We start from the raw sequence: 20,986 nt of genomic DNA on the forward strand, positions 1-20,986 counted from the left end.
GAAACTTTCTACGGGTCTACAACCAGGTCAAAATACGTATCTAAGTGGTGAAGGGCTAAATGTCGAATTCGACCCTATACCACAGTGGTTATTGAAGACGCCACATTGAAAGTGAAATCAGTGAACACTAACAAACAACGATGTTTGTTTGCCCCCGGGCTATATTTGTCTTAATGGTACATGTACATATAATTTTCCACAAACTCTGTTCTATTGTACATGTTCGTGACATTTTTACTGCAAAAGAATCAATTCAGGGTCAGGTTTTGGTTTCAGTTATTGAACATGAAGTTATAATATGCGAACAATTAGAAAAAGAAATCTACAAAGATGAACTGCTTCTTTAAATACACAACATGCCGGTTATCATCTTTCTCTTAAATCCAAAAATAAAGACGTCTGAAAAAATAAATGTAACAGGTGTAATGGTTTCAGTTATGGATATATCATCAATTAAAAATAATAATTATAAAGCTTTTCTAAAGCTTTTCATTGCAAATATGTCTATTTCTAACATAATTGTACATGCTATGTAAACTATAGGGAATATTGGTATTTGCGTAACTTAACGAAATCAACGTTATAAAGCGCTTTTTACGTCAGAAACAAACGCAAACTATTATATGTTACTATTTTAATAAAAATGTATCGATGCCACCGTTGCGTTGGCCTGCACTTTTATACATAATATCATGGTGGATTTCGGTACCCGCTCGGTGTAAGAAAGCGTATAAAACAAAATTCCAGTTATAAAGCTCTATTCGTGTCAAATACATGTGGACACAATGTTATGTTGGTATTTTCGCAAAGAAATTATATATATATATATATCATATTCGAATGAATTTATTCTTGCCTGCTGGCATTATGTATAGGTCATTTAAGATGAAAAGCTGAGTAAAACAGCTATGCCGAAAAAGCGCGTGAGAGTTCTATACCGATGTTGAGGTCAGAGGACTGGTTGACACCGTGTGATCTACAGGGGTAACATGTAATGCATAAACAACAAAGTACAGGTCAATAGTGCTGTCTTTATTGCTACCTTATTCGTGAGTAAAAAGTACTGCTCGCAGATTTATTGTTTTGATTAATTTCATCAATTCTCTTATTGTTTATTTTGAATTGTATATTGTTTCAAAAGTTTTGAACAGTGAACTGAGTCTAAGAATATGCAATAGCGAACAACTTTAGTGTCTTCAGCGCTTTGATTCAAATATATAATCGATCCGCACTCTGGCAAAATGTGGATTCATTTAATGATCTGCACACTTTTCTTAATAAAAATAATTATGATATGAATCAGTCTTATTAGTAGTAGTACTATTATTAAACGATGTTCCGTTTCGTTATTAGTTGTAGGTTTAGTTATTTATATCGAGCGCTTTGTATAAATTGACCTGCCCTTTGATGAGTTCAATGGTTTATCTACTTGCTATTTTGTACAACGTATATTGTTAAATATGAGAAAATGCGCATATACGCCTCCATAGCTCAGTGGCAGAGCACTGGTCTTGTAAACCAGGGGTCGTGAGATCGTTCCTCACTGGGAGTGGAGTCATTTTATGGTCAGCTAAATTGTCTAAATTAAAATATTATTAATACGAATATTTATAAGTATCGTTACTATTTTTAAACTTTGTTACGTTTTGCGTTTTTATAATAAGTATAACTATCTTACTGTATAATTAGTCATTATTGAATTATAAACGTAGACATGGACAGTGTAACATGAATTGAACAACCGATACACAATAATTATACATGTTAAGTTAGTTCCTTCCGTATATGATCATTTCATGATGATGATCTAGATTATTTGTAAGTGAACGTTTGCTTTCATGGTGCCCAGGGGCAAAACAGTCAGAGTGGATTATACACTCTCGGCTCCAGTGCATAGTTCCGCTCACTGACCCGTCCTTAGTGATTGTTGCTACGCTTCACACGCTACCTCCAAAATGGCGTCCGCTGATGCTGAAGCATCTGATATGCTTGTTAATATTTCTGACAATATTCCAGTTAAATTCCTATCAAATTATGATAAACTAGCTGATAGAATTTTAAATTGAGGTCTAAATTATTACACTCAAGGATACATTCATAATATAAAGATTTTTAATGAAGAAAACCGTGTGCGTGTCGTCGCTGAATGCTCAAGATCAATGCGGTAAAATGAAAAAACCCACATCGTTTAAACATCGATTTGTTTGATGAAAAGATTACAGAATCACTTTGCAGTTGTGAAGTCGTGTGAGTTATTATACATGATTATTCAAATATTTAAAAAGTATTAATTGTTATTGGTAACATCTATTAATTATGAACTATTATATTAATCGTTAGTTTTTTATGTAAATTGCACAATGCAGAATATTTAAATTATTTCAGACTGACTGGGCACTGCTGACACATCATAAGGTTGCTTAGAACACAACAGGGATTTAAACTGCATAACATTTCCGCAGTTCCTAGCTTACTTAGCTGTACAAGTGTTTCACAACAATGGCATGTCCCAAGAGGAGAAAAGATCAAGCCCGTTCCAATAAATCACGTTGTTGTTGCCATTACAGATTTTAATGTGCTTGCCGACAATTCGCAAAATGATTCCAACGAGACAAAAGTATATCCCCGAAAATATATTTTAAGATATTGATTTGAATTAAATAAACACAAATCGCAGATTTGTAAATTCCAACGGATTGGTTGAGATCAACAATAATCACAGATAATCAATAAACATCACAATTAAAGTGATATTATGGGCATTTTTCACTTTTGAATTAAGCTGAAAAGAATTTACAGGTCAAAATAGTTCGTTAATATGTGGTTACTTACAAAGATTCTACAACTCATCTTGCTACCAGTTGTTTATTAAAAGAATATAGTACATTCGATATTTTACATGACTCACCAAGTCCTTTAAGCCGAAATGATCCGTTAACCAAAATTATGTCTTTGTGTCGTATGAACTAATTGGCATGAAAACTACACTTAGATTCACATCGTATCATTTCTGTCGTCAGTTGTCAAAACGAAATTACGGTTGATATTCAAATGCATTAGTTTTCTATTTCCGGGATATTGTTTTAGTATATTGATGCTGCATTAACAAAATAAGTGTGTATGAAGTGAAAACTCCAAAAAATAAACAAGGGTTGCGATAGACACCTATAAACATAGCATATACTGTAACATGCCCCTTAATATCACTTTAATCGGTTGAGATCAACATTTATCACAGATGAGCAATTATAATGAACACACTTATTCGTATGAGATCAACCATTATCATAATCAATTTAAAACATAATAATAAATATAACACCAATAATCATATTAAAAACAGGAATACCAAACAAAACACCACAAGATAAACGATAAGAAACATAATGTTTTGGATGCAAACTCACACGTAATACTATATATAATTGTATTCAAGTCTGGTTTTTCACTAATAAAGAAAATAATCGCGTTACATTTGTTAGAAATATTTAAGAAAAAAGGTTAAATATAATTCTTGGTGATACCATCGTCATATAACTAGGCAAAGTGATTTTCAGATCTGTGCTTTGATAGACTACTGCGATGTCTGTACATTTTGAAATTATTTGATTAATACTTTCGTTAGCAACACTTTTCACTTTTGATTTAACGAATGACGTGTGAAGCGTAGCAGCAAGCTGTCTGGCAGCGGATACAGTACCGCTATTTGATTGGTTGAAAATACGACTGTAGGAACTACGCCTTACATTGAATACCATTATTCTTCTCATAATGGAATCACACTTGCAATCATGTCAAATCAATTTGTCGAGTTATATAAAAGATAATAACGAAAAGGCACAACCCAATTCATCTACAATAATCAGTAAATCGCACATGGAATCGACACACACTTAACCGTATACTAATTTCACAATTTTAAACAATAGTTGTTGGTTTACTTATTTATAACGAGCGCTTTATTAAAATTGATCAATAAGTAAACCTAGGCCAAAAGCCATTGCCTCCAGTGAGGGTTGAACTCACGACCCCTGGTTTACGAGACCAGTGCTCTACCACTGAGCTATGGAGGCATGAAATAAACTATAATTGTAGCATATTAACATTAACATATCAAATATGTCCTTATTGGCTTAATGACTGCAGATAGAAGTTATGTTTCAGTGGTTTATATATGCTTAATATTTCATATATATTTCAATATGAATACTGGCGAAGATGTGCATCCATAGCTCTGTGATAGAGCACTTGTCTTGTAAACCAGGGGTCGTGAGATCGATCCCCACTGGGGGCAATATGTTGATCGTTTTTTGAACTGCAAATATGTTAATAAAAATGTTTATATCAATAATAATTATTGTTAGCATTACTAGCATTTTACGAGGTTACGTTTGAGTTTTTTACCATTACTAAAATCATTTTACTGTATTATTTAAAGGCTTTGGAAACATCAGTAAAATAACATGTCAAAATAATATGTCGAGTTAAAGAACACATTATGAAAAACAGGCACAATTCAATGTATCTACAATAATCAAGTTATCCCACACAGCATCGATGCACAAGTAAATGTATACTTGTTTCACAATGTTTACAATAAGTTGTAGGTTTAGCTATTTATAACGAGCGCTTTATAAGATTTGACCAACCCTTTCAATGAGTAAACTCAAGACCAAACAACAACTCCTCCAGTGAGATTTAAACTCACGACACCTGCCTTACGAGACCAGTGCTCTACCGCTGAGCAAATAATATCCTTTGTATTGCGCTGATACAAACTTCTGGATAAACACCTGCAATTCTTCGTCAATACTTGCTTTAGGCAGATTTTGGCGATTGGATGGCATATAAAGGTCCCAAACTACGAAGTCTAGGGCGAAAACGCAAGAGAAACAAAATACATATACAGACGAAATTGTGGTGTATAGGCGACACACTGCGAAGAGCACTGTCCAAAATTGCAAGACAGTCACTAAGCTAAGAGCCTTGAGAAAGCTTGAAATATGGATCAAATCAGCAGGCCTGATGTGTTAAAAGCCATATGTTCTGACTGTAGTGAAGATGACTTAGAAGACTAAAAAAAAGTAAGTATGCATAACAATGTGCTACCCTTGGACAGGCTTAAATAGCCGATTAGAGAACCGATCCAGTCTCAAAATAAATAAAGCCTGTAAAGTGTTGAAGAAGTTAAAAGATTCACATTCAGGAAATCGCACTACCTAATACTGATACAACGTATTTGATATTATCTTAGTTTCGCAATCTCTCATCGCAATCCTTGCAATCATGCATCTTATTCACTCTATTTTACATCCTTAGTCCCGCGAACTTGCATCGTGATTTCACGTTATCACGCCTTGAAATTGAAGGGTCGAACGTGTAAAATAACGATGCCAAAATACGATCCGAATGGGCGAGAATACGATGTAAGAATTCGATATGAAGAAGCGCGGTTGCGTTATTGAGAAAATAGATTGCGAGGTAAATTTCGAATTATCGCCTTGTGTATTGGAATTTTCGATCTTTATATTTACACATGCGAGAACGTTAACATATGATACTAGGGCACAATATAACGATGTGAGATCGCGATATGAGTTTTTAGAGCTGGCATCGAAACCTCGAACCTTACATCTTGAATTCACTGTATGTTAACGTGCTCGCGCGTTCACGTGGGATTCCCTAGTGGTCGCAAGCGCAAAACAACGAATGACCCTAACCAAAACTAGAAATTTGGTGAGTAATTTTGCGCTTACATATAGACCCACGACAACCACTCCATTGTTGAATGCCTATTGGCAGTTTAAAATATGGCAGACGCATGGCTAATGTCATATAACAACTTTAAAAAAAATTATCACGCGATATAAATAAGGATTAAACAATGTTTTAATATATCTTTATTTAAAAAAATAAAGCTTATAATATGTACTTATTCCTTAACTTTGACCAAACAATAAATCATGTGCATGATGGCACAGAACTGCCGTACGATAACCGCCACATGAGCAGTAAGTTTCAAACAAGATTTACATCCTTTTCTAAATATAATGTCAAAATAACTGGTATAGTGAAGTTAAAGATATTATGACAAAAATTGGATTAAATGATCAGTTCACTAGCCGCCAACCAATAAATCTAGAAGAAGCCAAACAATCCATCACTGAACTTCATAAAACTGATTGGCGCTTACAAGTAACTCAAGTTTCCAAATTACGAACGTACATCAAATTTAAGACTGACTTTGAAAAGGAATCGTATCTTAATCTTAATTTAAAGCGAAATGAGCGGTCTCTTCTCGCACAGCTCAGATGTGGTATTCTGCCACTCCGCATAGAAACTGGGCGGTATGTTGGTGAGGAGCCAGAACAGAGACTCTGTGAACTATGTAACACTGCTTCAGTTGAAGATGAAATGCACTATGTATTGAAATGTCCCTTATACCAGGATAAAAGACTATGTTATCTTAGTGAAATTCTCAAAAGTGATGAATTTGTGAACATGAGAGACTATGATAAATGTGTTAACCTTGTAAAATATCACCCCAGAAGATTAGCAAAGTATTTAGAAGCCTCATATTTGAAACGTAGGAGCAATTTATTCCATATATGAAGCAATTATAATGTTTATCCATTAATATAAGTTATTTTTGTTGTGAATGATGACTGTATTTATAAAATCATATCATAATAAATGTCGATGCCTTACCATTTTAATGAAAGCATTGATAAGATAATTTGAACATTACATGCATGTTGCTGTTACACTTCATTCATGTTAAGTATATGTATAACACATTAGTATAGTATACATGTGGCGTTTTGTTACTGTTTTATTTTCTGAATCCATCAGTCGCATACTTAAAACCCTTGATATTGTTTATTTTCTTGAAGTGTAAATCTTTATCTTTCGGCTCGATTAAGAATACACTTTTATTTAAATATTACAATAAATATTAGATTGTTTTCATGTTTCATCCTTGTAGTTTGAATTTTCGTACAAGGATGAATATTTTGATCACTACATACACTTTGAAGTATGAGTTTTTATTAAAATCAAATTATGTTCAAATGTAAATTCATTGAAGTAAGAACTTACATGGCGCTATTTTTGGCGCTACATGTAATATTATGGAATGTGATTTAGCAGGAAAATACTAATTTACTTAACTTAATGACAATTTAGCACATATATTTTGCCTAATTAGAATGAAGAATATATGTATTTTGATTGACGTCTGAATTTGTGATATGGCCATATCGATAATTCTTGATATACTGACTATGTTACTGACCATTGAATCGCTTACTGTTTTCATGCTTAATGTTTTATCATGTATTATGTGACTTATAGGCCCGTTTGGGCCGGGTGCATGCCTTTTTGTAATTGTCTGTTGTTATTTCTATATATGTTTGCACATGTCACTTTAATAAAATATTTACTTACTTACTTACTGACTTACTTATAAGACTGTAATATTTTTATGATTTTTTTTAAATTTGTTTTATTCAGAAGATAAAGTTTGCTTTTTTGGATATTATGCATAAATTCTTTTTTGATTCTAGTAGATTTTTCTTTGGAATGTTATTTCCCAAAATGTGAACACATTCTCTAGAGCCGTTTCATGCCTTGATATAAATGCGCTTGTGAGCGATTTAAAAATCGAAACATGGCAGACTTTTGTGTCTCAGTGGGCCACGCATGCGCCAAGTTCGACCGCCCGCCTCGGTTCCGTCGTTTCCGATGAAAGTGTCGCCGAAGTTGCGCTTTACGCCCAATATTAGCTCCCTAACCCTATAATGGGAGCGAATATATCTATTGCGTTGTAGTTGCATTCGTGCATACATTACTATCCTTAACGTTAACAACATTTTAGGACAGTAAATTAGAACAATTTCGGCTGGTTAAGTAATTCGATTCGAATAAGGTTTTTTATGTTTTAGATTATTTAAATGAATATTTTCACATACATATTTATGTCACTAATTAACAAAATAAGCCTTCAGGTCTAGCTTTAAATTAGAATATCAAGAAAATCAAGTAATTGCAGTTGCAACCATGTGGTAAAGTAGCATCCTTCTTATGAAATATAGCTTCATATCTCTAGTAACTAACATATATAAAAATGCACTTAACCAATTAATGAGCCAACCACTAAATTTATATATATCTTCACCATGTAAAACACATGCACCGAAAAACTGGGGTAGGCCTTGCTATTTATCGACATGTTTTGGAAAAAAAAGAAATTCGAGGAGACAGAGTAAAACCCGTTTATTTCAAAATCAGAATTCCTTCTTGTTTTTGTCGCCATGTGAAAGTTTTGTTATTGATTTATAAGTGGCGTTAGCGATAATAATAGGCACAAAACATTCCCCATAAATGTCTCATCGTTACACATTTTAAATTTTGATCTGTAAAACTTCTGTACAGGAAATTATGTTGGTAAGATTCATTATAATTTAAGTGTATATCCTGTAGCACTTTAATATATAATGTATTTAATAGTTCTTCCTTGTAAAGTAATCCGTTAATTTATCACTACGGCTATCGCCATCATTATTACTATGACTATAGTAATTATGGAAAGCCATAGCTGTCTAACGTTGTTACATTTATTTCTGTTTTCTTTAGAAGGTGTCTTATTAGGTCAAACCGTCGTGATATTTTGTCCATATTTGGTATTGACATGTGAAAATACAGTCGTATTATGTCAAACAGTCGTATTATCATGTTCAAATGTGGTTTTGACTCGTCAAAATACAGTCCTATTATGTCAAACCGTCGTATTATCTTGTTTAAATTTGATGTTGACTTGTCGTTTTATCTTGTCCAAATGTGATGTTTACTTGTCAAACTGTCATGTTATCTTGTCCAAATGTGGTGTTGACTTGTCACCAGATTTGGGCTAGATAACATTACTGTTTGACATAATAAGACTGTATTTTGACAAGTCAACATCACATTTGGAAAAGATAACACGACGGCTCGACAAAATCAGATCAGTCAGTACCAGATTTAGACAAGATAACACGGCTGTTTGACATAATAGGACTGTGTTTTGACAAGTCAAAATCACATTTGGACAAGATAACACGACGGTTTGACATATTATGACTGTATTTTGACAAGTCAGCACCAGATTTGGACACAATAACACGACTGTTTGACATAATAAGACTGTATTTTGACAAGTCAAAATCACATTTGGACAAGATAACACGATGGTTTGACATAATAAGAATGTACTTTGATAAGTAAGCACCAGATTTGGACAAGATAACACGACTGTTTGACATAATAAGACTGTATTTTGACAATTCAAAACCACATTTGGACAAGATAACACGACGGTTTGACAAAAAAGGACTGTAGTTTGACAAGTCAGTATCAGATTTGGACAAGATAACACGACTGGTCGACATAATAGGACTTTGTTTTGACAAGTCGACATCACATTTGGACAATATTACTGTTTGACATAATAAGACTGTATTTTGACAAGTCAGCACAAGTCATACGACGGTTTGACACAATAAGGCTGGGTTTTGACAAGTCAACATCACATTTGGACAAGATTACACGACGGTCTGACATAATAAGACTGTATAAAGACAAGTCAGCTCCACATTCAGATAAGATAACACGACGGTTTGACATAATACGACTGTGTTTTGACAAGACAACAACACATATGGACAAGATATCACGACGGTTCGACATAATATGACACCTTCTAAAGAAGACAGAAAGAAATGTAACAACGGAAGGCAGCTATGGCCTCCATAGTAATGATAGACGAATAACCATGACGACGGGCATGGCTTATTTTTGTCCACAACTACAAAGTTCACCATTACCACAACTCTTACCTCCATTAACACGAAGGTCATCCCCATCATCAACAATACGACAATAATCTCCATCATCACCATGACTATTAGCTACATCATCAAAATGAATACCTCATCCAATTTTTAGTAACTTACAGGGGAACGATTCTGCTTAATTTTAGTTCAATATTGTGGAGGATCCTCAATGACCTCAAACAATGATCCCCAAACGAAACATGTTTATTATCAAATCAAAATATATATTTTCTCACGGATGTCATTATATTATCCTATTTTATATTTGGTTTATTTTAACTAGTTAAAGGGGCATTTCAAGTTTTGGTAAATTTACAAAATTATATGTTGTTTCAGATATGCATATTTTCGTTTAAGTTATGATATTTTTGAGGAAATAGTAATACTCAACATAAACAATGCTCTAAAATATTCATTATATGCATATTTTGACGATTTGATAACCTAAAAATTATAAAGCGTTGCAACGCGAAACGATTGAATAATTTTGAAAGTTTTGTTGCGGTCGTTATATTTTGTGAAACTACGAGGATTGCTTATATAAAGTATAAAAAAAGTCACCCCATGAGCACGGATGGCCGAGTGGTGTAAGCGGAAGATTTTATACTCCAGGACTCCAGGGGTCAGTGGTTCGAGCCTATTTAGTGTTACATTTTTTTAATTGTATACTTTTTTTATTACTGGAGATTTTTAGGTCCAATGTTTAAAGTTATCAATATAAAGCATTAAATGACAAACTTCAATACATGCCAAAATCTGTGAAAAGGCCCCTTTGATGAATGTTTACTTATAAATAATTGACCCCATATTATTTGACTAATTCAAGTACCATTACCGTGGATGAAATATTCTTTCAATATCTGAAGGAGATACAAACAGCGCTTTACATGCATCCTGTCAACTAATTACAAATGTACTTTTATTCTTAAAACTAATTTCAAAGTCATAAGTTATATTACACAAAACTAAGCGCCTGACTCTAACTCAAAATGGCCATATAGGGCCTCCATACATATAAACACTTGTGAACACAGTCAAAATATTTCAATACATAACGTTTTCCTTCCTCATCAGACGATTTCACATTATGATAAATTTAAACGAATATTAACTTCCAGAATCAAAAACACATGCTTGTAGACAGATTCGCAATAATGAATTTAGGAATGCGTTTTTTAAGCTTTCTTGCAGTCTTTGTATGGATAGTTACAACCGAAGGTAACTTTATATTGTATTAAGAGATAATGTTTGTTGGAGTGTTGTTCATCGGGTTATTTGCAAACGCTTAAGAACTATGATAAACGAACATTTTCAGATGTAAGAACATACTTTGATTCGGTTTTTTATGCTTTAATATGCTCACATATGGGGAAATATTATCTGTTTTAGTAAATTCAAATGTTTAAGATATTTAATATAAAACAGATCTCTACATAAAATGATAAGAGAACTTGAATTTTTGTGGGAATTAAAGGACGTTTTACCTTACTAAGGAGCGTTTTAAAGTCTTGCTTGACTGTAATTTACATCTTCTTCAAACAGGAGATGAATCACACAGTGGTTGTAAGTGTGGTAAAAAAGAGAAAAGTCGTTTTGGCGGTGATGCTTTTTGCTGCGGAACGCTTTTTGGGGATCCGGCCGAGGTAAAGTGTAAACCGATTTGTTTAAGACCAAATATAAGATTTAAACGCGATCCGTTGAAAAGGGGACATTAGAAGACATAAGTATTATAATGAATGTCCATGGTTTTCGTCAAGAATTATGTAATGTAAAACATAAAGAAATAACATAAACAAATCGTTTTAAATAACAAATTATGTTGATGTATTTGGGGTGTCGGAATTGAACGCTATCCAGTAAATACTATTTTTATTTAAGCGTTCTTTTAAAGGACAGTTTAAAGAAGAAAAACTGTGATGTAAAAACGTTAAGCCTTCAATGTTTACCATTCTCGAAAATTTAACGATGGATGTTAATTAAACCAACGGTAATGACCTGATTTGAACAACTTGGTGTGAAGTTATGAGTACCGTACGCAAATTACTAATACAGAGCATAATGTGGCAATTTACCTGGTCTTGAAATAATAATCTTGATTCCAGAGTGTCTTCTGGATCACAAACTCAAATGAATATTCAAATTGTGTTCAATTTTTCTGCGCTCCACTCTCTGACGGTAACTATTGCAATCACAAGTTAAGCCCTCAACATCTAGAAGAACTATCCGTTTAAACTTAATTTAAGTCCTTTTCAACCACCGTCACCCCCACCCCCTCCACGCAAAAGGTCATTGTTTGGTTTACACCTGATGCAAAAATAAAGGTATTGTAATCGACCATCATAAGGGGTAGAGAAATGGCGGCAGGGATTTTATAAGAATTAAGCTCTGAACCAGTCAAGTTGTAACGCACAGGCTGAGATAAATCACTAGCTATGCAAGTGAACCAGTCAAGTTGTAACGCACAGGCTGAGATAAATCACTAGCTATGCAAGACTGAACCAGTCAAGTTGTAACGCACAGGCTGAGATAAATCACTAGCTATGCAAGGCTGACACCTGAACCAGTCAAGTTGTAACGCACAGGCTGAGATAAATCACTAGCTATGCCTCTGAACCAGTCAAGTTGTAACGCACAGGCTGAGATAAAACACTAGCTATGCCTCTGAACCAGTCAAGTTGTAACGCACAGGCTGAGATAAAACACTAACTATGCCTCTGAACCAGTCAAGTTGTAACGCACAGGCTGAGATAAAACACTAGCTATGCCTCTGAACCAGTCAAGTTGTAACGCACAGGCTGAGATAAATCACTAGCTATGCAAGACTGACACTCTGAACCAGTCAAGTTGTAACGCACAGGCTGAGATAAATCACTAGCTATGCAAGACTGACACTCTGAACCAGTCAAGTTGTAACGGACAGGCTGAGATAAATCACTAGCTATGCAAGACTGACACAGATAAATCACTAGCTATGCAAGACTGACACTTTGGAGAGGGTTTGCTGGTATTTTTGTTTAGTTTTAATAACATAATTGTTTTTAATCGATATTATATCATAACACACATAAATATGATATACATATTTCTTTCCAGATATCCAGATGCCTCGGAGGTTTGTATAACAACCATCAACATTTTCTAAATCTATATAACTGTTCACAAGAACTAGGAAAAAAGCATCATCGCCAAACAGAAGTGAGCAGCATCTCTAATGGTAAGAATTAAATGCAAATGTGTAGGGTTCATATTCCATAAGCCTCATTACTTGTTCAAACATATAAGTTCAGAACTCTGTTGTTATATTACGTGCATAAGTGTAGTAACATGAATAGTTTACATATGCTATCAATGTGCACAATTTGATTGATCTCATCATTATCATATTTATCACTTGATTATGATGATGATGATTACGATGACGATGACGATGACAATGACGATGACGATGATGATGATGATGCTGATGATGATGATGATGATGATGATGAGAAAAATTCTAAAACAGAAACGCTTTGTTTGCAGAAAGACGTTTATCCCAGTCCACCAAAAATAAATATATTCATGCCAAAATAGAAAAAATCTTATAATAGAAATTTTTATTTCAGAGAAAGATTTTTCGTATGTAACAAACGCATTTGATGATGGTCATGTTCGAAAGTGCTTGGTGCGAATGAACTTTATGTACACAAGTGTACTTACTCTATAGGCATACCATGCTACCATGTGTCAAAGAACCATGCTATTAATACTTGAAAACTCCGTATTATTCGAACGTTATAAATGTTGTTATTTGTATTTTGGTCGATATGATGTTCATCCGAATTATTTTCAAGAGTTCAAAAACCAAGGAATAACGTGTTTGTTTTCATATTTCCAGAACTAAGTATAACAGCTCTTTGCGAATCAATTGCCACTGTTATATTTTGTCCACTCGAAGCCGATGAAATTTCAGAAACCTGCACAGAAATAGGTATTACAAGATTGCTTATCGACAAAAAAATGGCGAACATTTTACATTATTGCTCGCGTATAAGGTTTTCAACGTAAAATAATGCAGAAAATATTTCGATTTATGAAACTACAATTTTACGCTCAATGAACCGTAGTCTCAAGGATTTACCATTGGTATTGTAATATTGTATACTCGCGCAGATGATTTCGTGTTTTGACGAATCGTGTTTTGTTTATATGGACCTCAACTGATATTATTTGTTGATGTTTTTATATCAGTTTATAATGTCTTACTTTTTTCAAGTGAAATGAAGATTCACTTAATTTCGACTCTAGATAAAATACACTCGAAATGTCTTTTAACTTAAACATGTTTAATCCTGATAATCCTAATGATGATGATGATGATGATGATGATAATGATGATGATGATGATGATGATGATGATGATGATGATGATGATGATGATGATGATGATGATGATGATGATCATCATGGTGATGATGATGATGATGATGATGATGATGGTGGTGGTGGTGGTGGTGATGATGATGATGATGATGATGATGATGATGATGATGATGATGATGATGATGATGATGATGATGATGATGATGATGATGAGGATGATGATGATGATGATGATGATGATGATGATGATGATGATGATGATGATGATGATGATGATGATGATGATGATGATGATGATGATGATGATGATGATGATGATGATGATGATGATGATGATGATAATGATGATGATGATGATGATGATGATGATGATGATGATGATGATGATGATGATGATGATGATGATGATGATGATGAGAAAAGTTCTAAAACAGAAACGCTTTGTTTGCAGAAAGACGTTTATCCCAGTCCACCAAAAATAAATATATTCATGCCAAAATAGAAAAAATCTTATCATAGAAACTTTTATGTCAGAGAAAGATTTTTCGTATGTAACAAACGCATTTGATGATGGTCATGTTCGAAAGTGCTTGGTGCGAATGAACTTCATGTACACAAGTGTACTTACTCTATAGGCATTACATGCTACCATGTGTCAAAGAACCATGCTATTAATACTTGAAAAATCCGTATTATTCGAACGTTATAAATGTTGTTATTTGTATTTTGGTCGATATGATGTTCATCCGAATTATTTTCAAGAGTTCAAAAACCAATGAATAACGTGTTTGTTTTCATATTTCCAGAACCAAGTATAACAGCTCATTGCGAATCAACTGCCACTATTATATTTTGTCCACTCGAAGCCGATGAAATTTCAGAATGCTGCAAAGAAATAGGTATTACAACATTGCTTATCGACAAAAAATGGCGAACATTTGACATTATTGCTCGCGTATAAGGTTTTCAACGTAAAATAGTGCAGATAATATTTCGATTTATGAAACTACAATTTTACGCTCAATGCACCGTAGTCTCAAGGATTTACCATTGGTATTGTAATATTGTATACTCGCGCAGATGATTTCGTGTTTTGACGAATCGTATTTTGTTTATATGGACCTCAACTGATATTATTTGTTGATGTTTTTATATCAGTTTATAATGTATTACTTTTTTCAAGTGAAATGAAGATTCAATTAATGTCGACTCTAGATAAAATACACTCGAAAGGTCTTTTAACTTAAACATGTATAATCCTGATTTCTAAAAAAAAAAATCCACTTTAAATTTCGCTCATAGCTAGTTGAGAATAATTTCTACAAAGATTATTATACTTCATCAATGACGCTCTGTTGCTGCGAACGGTTGTGGTTTACACATATTGCACGTGCACACGGACGTTTGTGAACAATTGTGATTTTCTTTCAAAAGCTATGCTTTTTGACGACAATATAATCGTACCAATTTTTCTTTAATAAGAATTGATAGTAAAAAAGCGGGTGTGCGCAAGAAGACGACTACATACTTGTCGATCGTATTAGTAACCATGTAGATCGTTAACTTGCACCTTTGTTTGATGGAATTCGATTTAAAATAGCGTGTGTTTGCAATTAGAAGATTTAAGACATGACAATCGTAATAGCAGTCATGTAGAACACAAAGTCGTATCGCGCACGCGACATATGTATTACACAAGCGTCAAATCACATACAATGAACGCCCTGCTATCAAAATAACCCCATCCAAATATTATAAAAAATATTGTGACGAGATGATTTAAACATATTTATTCAATAATAAGTTTTACAACATAATTTAAAATCATCTAAAATTTATAGGATTGTGACGAGTTGAACATTGATGCGAAGACATGACCTTTAGCACTTTGAATGGATACTTATTTAGTTCATGTTCGATTTAAATAGGCTGTTTAATAATATTATCTTAATGTGAATAGTTTGAGATTGTTTCATTTTGTGACTTTTTATATCCGTTGTTGATAAGTTAAAGATAATTCACCGAAGCTTGAATCACTATGGATCGAAATTTACAGGATGTATACATATTTATATTATCAGATAAAGATATTTGTTTATATAAGTGCTGCGTTAGACGTGACCTTAAATTATATGTTTCACCTCACATATTATTCATGTCATAGTATTTAAACCAACAATACTATGTTATTGTGTTGTATTTAACACACAATCTGCAAATGTTGCATCGTACGTTATGTATTTGCATGAGACTTCATAGTTCAAATCAACGTTTTAGAGTCAGTGATCGCCCAGTGCATTAAGGATCCATCAGGTAAGATACTTAAGTTTAAATAAACTGTATTTGATAATTGTCATTATTTAAATGTCGTTAACAAGTTATGTCTCAACTTAATCTTAATCTTTACATCCCCGTGCATGCCCCGCGATAAGTTTATAATATTGTTCACGTAAACAATGAGACATATTTTTTTCCATATGTGTTTGATATATCTTGAACCATATCATTTTACACAATATAAGTCATTAAATAAAGAGTGAACATATTAAGTCTAGTATGTGCATCGTTGCTTCATGCGCATGACAATAGTTTTAAAAATGTCCGTATTTGCCTTTATATTCGCAGATTTTGATGTGTCTACAACAGAAGCGGTGTCTACATCAGACGAAGTGTCTACAACACAAGAGGAAGCAGAAACAGAAATGGTTTCTACAACCATGCAAACGTCTCTACCGAACACTGATTCCGACACAACCCAGCATATGCCTTCAACTAGTATGTCAGAACCTTTAAGTGAGGAAGATAATTCGCAAAAAAAACGGTCATTTTCAACACATTAACTAGAATGTTATTTTTGAGTTTATTTCAAAAATTATCTGGACGCAAATTTTCGTTTACCACAAAATGTTTCCCTATCTTTTATCGTGTAACCTTTGTTTAAGTTAAACGGACTGTCAACCACGAATGACGAAAAAGAAAAGTTCTAAAATACCGTATTTTTACAATTACTAGTTTATATTGATTAAATAACATAAATCTCTTCTTTAATTGGGCCAATGAAATTAAGGACTTACTAAGCAAAAATGGATTTCAGTACATTTGGATGAACCAGCATGTCTCAAACCCACTCAAATTTATAAATGAATTTAGAGAACGGGCTAAGTCCCAATACTTACAGAACTGGTGGAGTATAGTACATACATCTCCCAAATTGGAACTTTACAAACATATTAAGTCCCAATACGAACATGAAGCATACCTAGACATCCTATCTGTGCGCAAATTTAGGCGCAGTTTTGCACAACTTCGTTCCGGAACTCTTCCGATAGAAATTGAAACTGGCAGATATCGCGGTATAACTAGAGAACAACGCTTTTGCCCAATTTGCAATACTGGTGAAGTAGAAAACGAATTACATTTCATATTAAAGTGCCCTGTATTGCATGACATCCGAAAAACATATATACAACGTAAATTTTTCATAAACCCAAGTATACTCAAATTGGGCATACTGTTGTCAGGTAAAAATGAACAGACAATAAAACAAACTGCTTCTTACATTGTTAACGCCCTTGAAACGCGAACATTAATTCTTGAGCTTTGATATAGCCTAGTTATGTGGGTCACCACAAGACTTGGCTCTGTGTTAAATAATTGTAAAAGTGTACTTATGTTTAAAATGTAGTTCCTACCGACAAAGTCCTATATTTTGTTTCGATAGGGCCTACTACTCGGTATACCATTTATGTCAATTTATTATAGGCCCTACCCATATAACCTAAATTCCGCTATACATGTTTTAGAATACTATTCGAAAGTCTCTTTTATTGTGTAGGTTATATGCAGGGACTATAACGTTGTATATTTACTTTATAACATGTTTATATTTATATGTATGATATATTTAATTATATATATATATATGTGTATATGTATGTATATGTATATGTTTGTGAATGTATGTGTATATCTATATATAATATACATTTCCGCTCTACTAAATGCAAATGTTTTACAATCTTTAAGCATGTTATTGTAAGAATCGTTTACCACTCGATTATATGCTTACATGTTATGCCAACCAATTGTGCACACACCATTGTTTTGCATGGATTGTAATATATATGTGTCAGGGGCCGGAGGCCTATATCACAAATAAACAAACTTGAAACTTGATTAAAATATCACGACTGGTATATAACATTACTTGAAAAAAGTTGTTACGTGTTCATATTTTCAATATATTCGGTAATAAATTTAACTGTGTATGTCTACCTGCAGGTAACTTCTAGTTAACTATAAATAACGCAAGTAGATTGATCATCATCGGCACGTGGTAAAACCAGGAATGCAAATTATGCATGCATAGTTACTTGTATATATTTTATAGATAAAATGATCTATCTACTTGCGTAATTTATAGTGTCTATATCGTTATGTTACCTATTTTTGCGATGTACTTTCGAATTCACATCGCGACATTTTATTACCAAATATACTGAAAGTAATGTTATAGACCAGTCGTGATATTTTAATAAATATAACTTATAATGGTAAAAAGTACGGTATTTTAGAACTTTTCTTTTTTCGTCATTCGTGGTTGACATTAAGTTCTCAACAGCAAAATAAATGATATCCGTATCAAATAAGCTTACCTTAGAAGAAAAAAATATCTTTGTAACAAAGAAAATTACCTTCGTAGCGCAATCAATTTTATTAGTAGCAATTCATAGTCTTTTATTGATGTGGTAATACAATATATTTATTTCATAAACACATTAAAATATAGCAATATAAAGTCAATATGTATCACATTTCAGTTCCAGGATCAACAAGCAGATTAATGGTAGTTGGAATCGTCGTTGGGGTCTTTATTGTGATTGTCGCTGGAATCATTGTAATTATTCTTAGAAACACGTAAGCGATTTATTCTTGATCTGTTTTCTCGCACTGAACTCTATCAATAATTGAAAATTGAAAGCCGACTTTGAAAAAGAAATCATTAACAAGTTTTGTACAATAAACATATTAATTCAGGCACATGCTTATTTAACTTTGCTTATCGGTACATAAACCATGATTCGACGTTCTGATGCGTAGGTTTTTAAACAGGATTGCATACGGATGGGTTCATTTAAAGCTAATAATGAAGGCGGTTACACACACACATCTATATATATATATATATATATATATATATATGTGTGTGTGTGTGTGCAATTGAGTATTCAACAGTTCGTGAACATTTATGAGTAGTGTTATAAAGATAATTATTTTACTTAAAAATCAGTTTTAAAAAATGAAATAGGTTGTATTTAGAACGACAAAACTGATATAATTGACATATTTACTTTATTTACCATCTTCGTGAGATTTAAAAAGAAATTATTTCGCTGTTAATTAAGTTTGTGTTTAATAGTGGGCGCGCATGTTTCAAATCTACCGAGAGCAAATGGCATCAAAACAGGGGCGGCATGACCCATGAGTCGAATATAGATCCGGAGCTTCAACCTCGTGATCACTATGAGTATTTAGGGATGAGTGATGACACCACTGACTCAGTTGTCCTAGCTAGCAATGTAGGCGTCTTCAATGGAAATAATAGCGGTGGTGTGGCCACTGTTGAAGACGACATGGCAATAGCAAATAAGCCAGGGGAGCTAGAAAACTTTGCTGCAGCAAAGTCCGATTTCGTGTTGGAAAAAGAATGCATGAGTCAAGATTTCGCTCTTAAAGCCGGTTCATCTGAGAAACACAATTACTTTGTTTTAGAAGCACATCGCTTAGAATTGGAGAACCGAAAAGATGAGCCCAGTGACGAAAGGCATCCGTTTTTTTGTTTTAGAAAAAGAAGGCACTGGTATTCATGTTAATGAATATCCATCGGATGAAGTTAATGATTTATTTAAATTAGAGAAACCAGTCGTCGATGTCAAAATAGGCGTTGAGGATACTAATGATAGAAAATTCAAAATTGATGAATATGAGGACATTGATGACACAAACTTCGAAGTGGTGAACAACGACTATGATTTCACCAGCAAAGGTTTGGGTGCGGTATTTTCAGAAAATACATACAGCAGACTTAATATAAACGGCGACGATTATGATCATATCGGAATTAATAAATTACAAACGTAGAGCAGTATACACGGATTAACTGTCGCGAACAGCTGGTGTTTGTGTACGGACAAATAGTGTATAAAGATATAGCAAACATATTACAACTTTTCGTGGCCTTAGATTTAGGAGCGAAAACATTTAAAACATGATCTCCCTCATTTGTTTACTTGAAAATGGGATACCACTGCTAATGAAAATACATGTAGTTATTATTAAAGTAGGTTTTTATTTTACAAAATATTTTGTGTATGATGAAATTTAGTCTGTTTTTGTTGATTAGCCGTTCCCAACACAAATTTAATTTGCTAAATCTACTATTATCTACAATATTGCGTGATTTGTGCTCATTATACGACATTTAAGTAATACGGATAGATAGAATCTATTACGTATTGGTCGTGTTATTCGAACAGAATGAAGTAAAGTTATAGATAAGTAGATCTGTAATGTACAATATATATAATATTAATTATCATAATCATAATTATAATTGCCATAAAGAAACTATATTTCTAGGTGCTATTAAACTAATATTTACAGATAATTTTATCCAAAATTGGAACGGCCAATTGGTACACTCGAGTAGTGCTCTTATCTTATAGAAATATAGCAAACTTTCAAATTTAACCATA

At 33.3% G+C, this 20,986-nt stretch overlaps 1 protein-coding gene and 2 non-coding genes across 3 annotated transcripts; 2 read left to right on the plus strand and 1 right to left on the minus strand.

Annotated features, from left to right (window-relative positions):
- Positions 1 to 1,480: 1,480 nt before the first annotated feature.
- Trnat-ugu (transfer RNA threonine (anticodon UGU)) lies at positions 1,481 to 1,552 on the plus strand. Its single transcript has one exon. It is a non-coding gene; the product is annotated as a tRNA-Thr (tRNA).
- A 2,449-nt stretch (positions 1,553 to 4,001) lies between these two features.
- Positions 4,002 to 4,073, minus strand: Trnat-cgu (transfer RNA threonine (anticodon CGU)). Its single transcript has one exon. It is a non-coding gene; the product is annotated as a tRNA-Thr (tRNA).
- A 6,903-nt stretch (positions 4,074 to 10,976) lies between these two features.
- On the plus strand, positions 10,977 to 20,379 carry LOC127856078 (uncharacterized). The gene is made up of 9 exons (XM_052392070.1): positions 10,977 to 11,087; positions 11,412 to 11,512; positions 12,963 to 13,083; positions 13,747 to 13,839; positions 15,038 to 15,130; positions 16,509 to 16,544; positions 16,857 to 17,006; positions 19,052 to 19,148; positions 19,651 to 20,379. Exons 1-9 carry the CDS (start codon positions 11,000 to 11,002, stop codon positions 20,102 to 20,104), a joined length of 1,233 nt encoding a protein of 410 aa, XP_052248030.1. The 5' UTR covers positions 10,977 to 10,999; the 3' UTR covers positions 20,105 to 20,379.
- Positions 20,380 to 20,986: the final 607 nt, after the last annotated feature.

The sequence above is a fragment of the Dreissena polymorpha genome, chromosome 13 (assembly GCF_020536995.1).
Source record: "Dreissena polymorpha isolate Duluth1 chromosome 13, UMN_Dpol_1.0, whole genome shotgun sequence".
NCBI lineage: Eukaryota > Metazoa > Mollusca > Bivalvia > Myida > Dreissenidae > Dreissena > Dreissena polymorpha.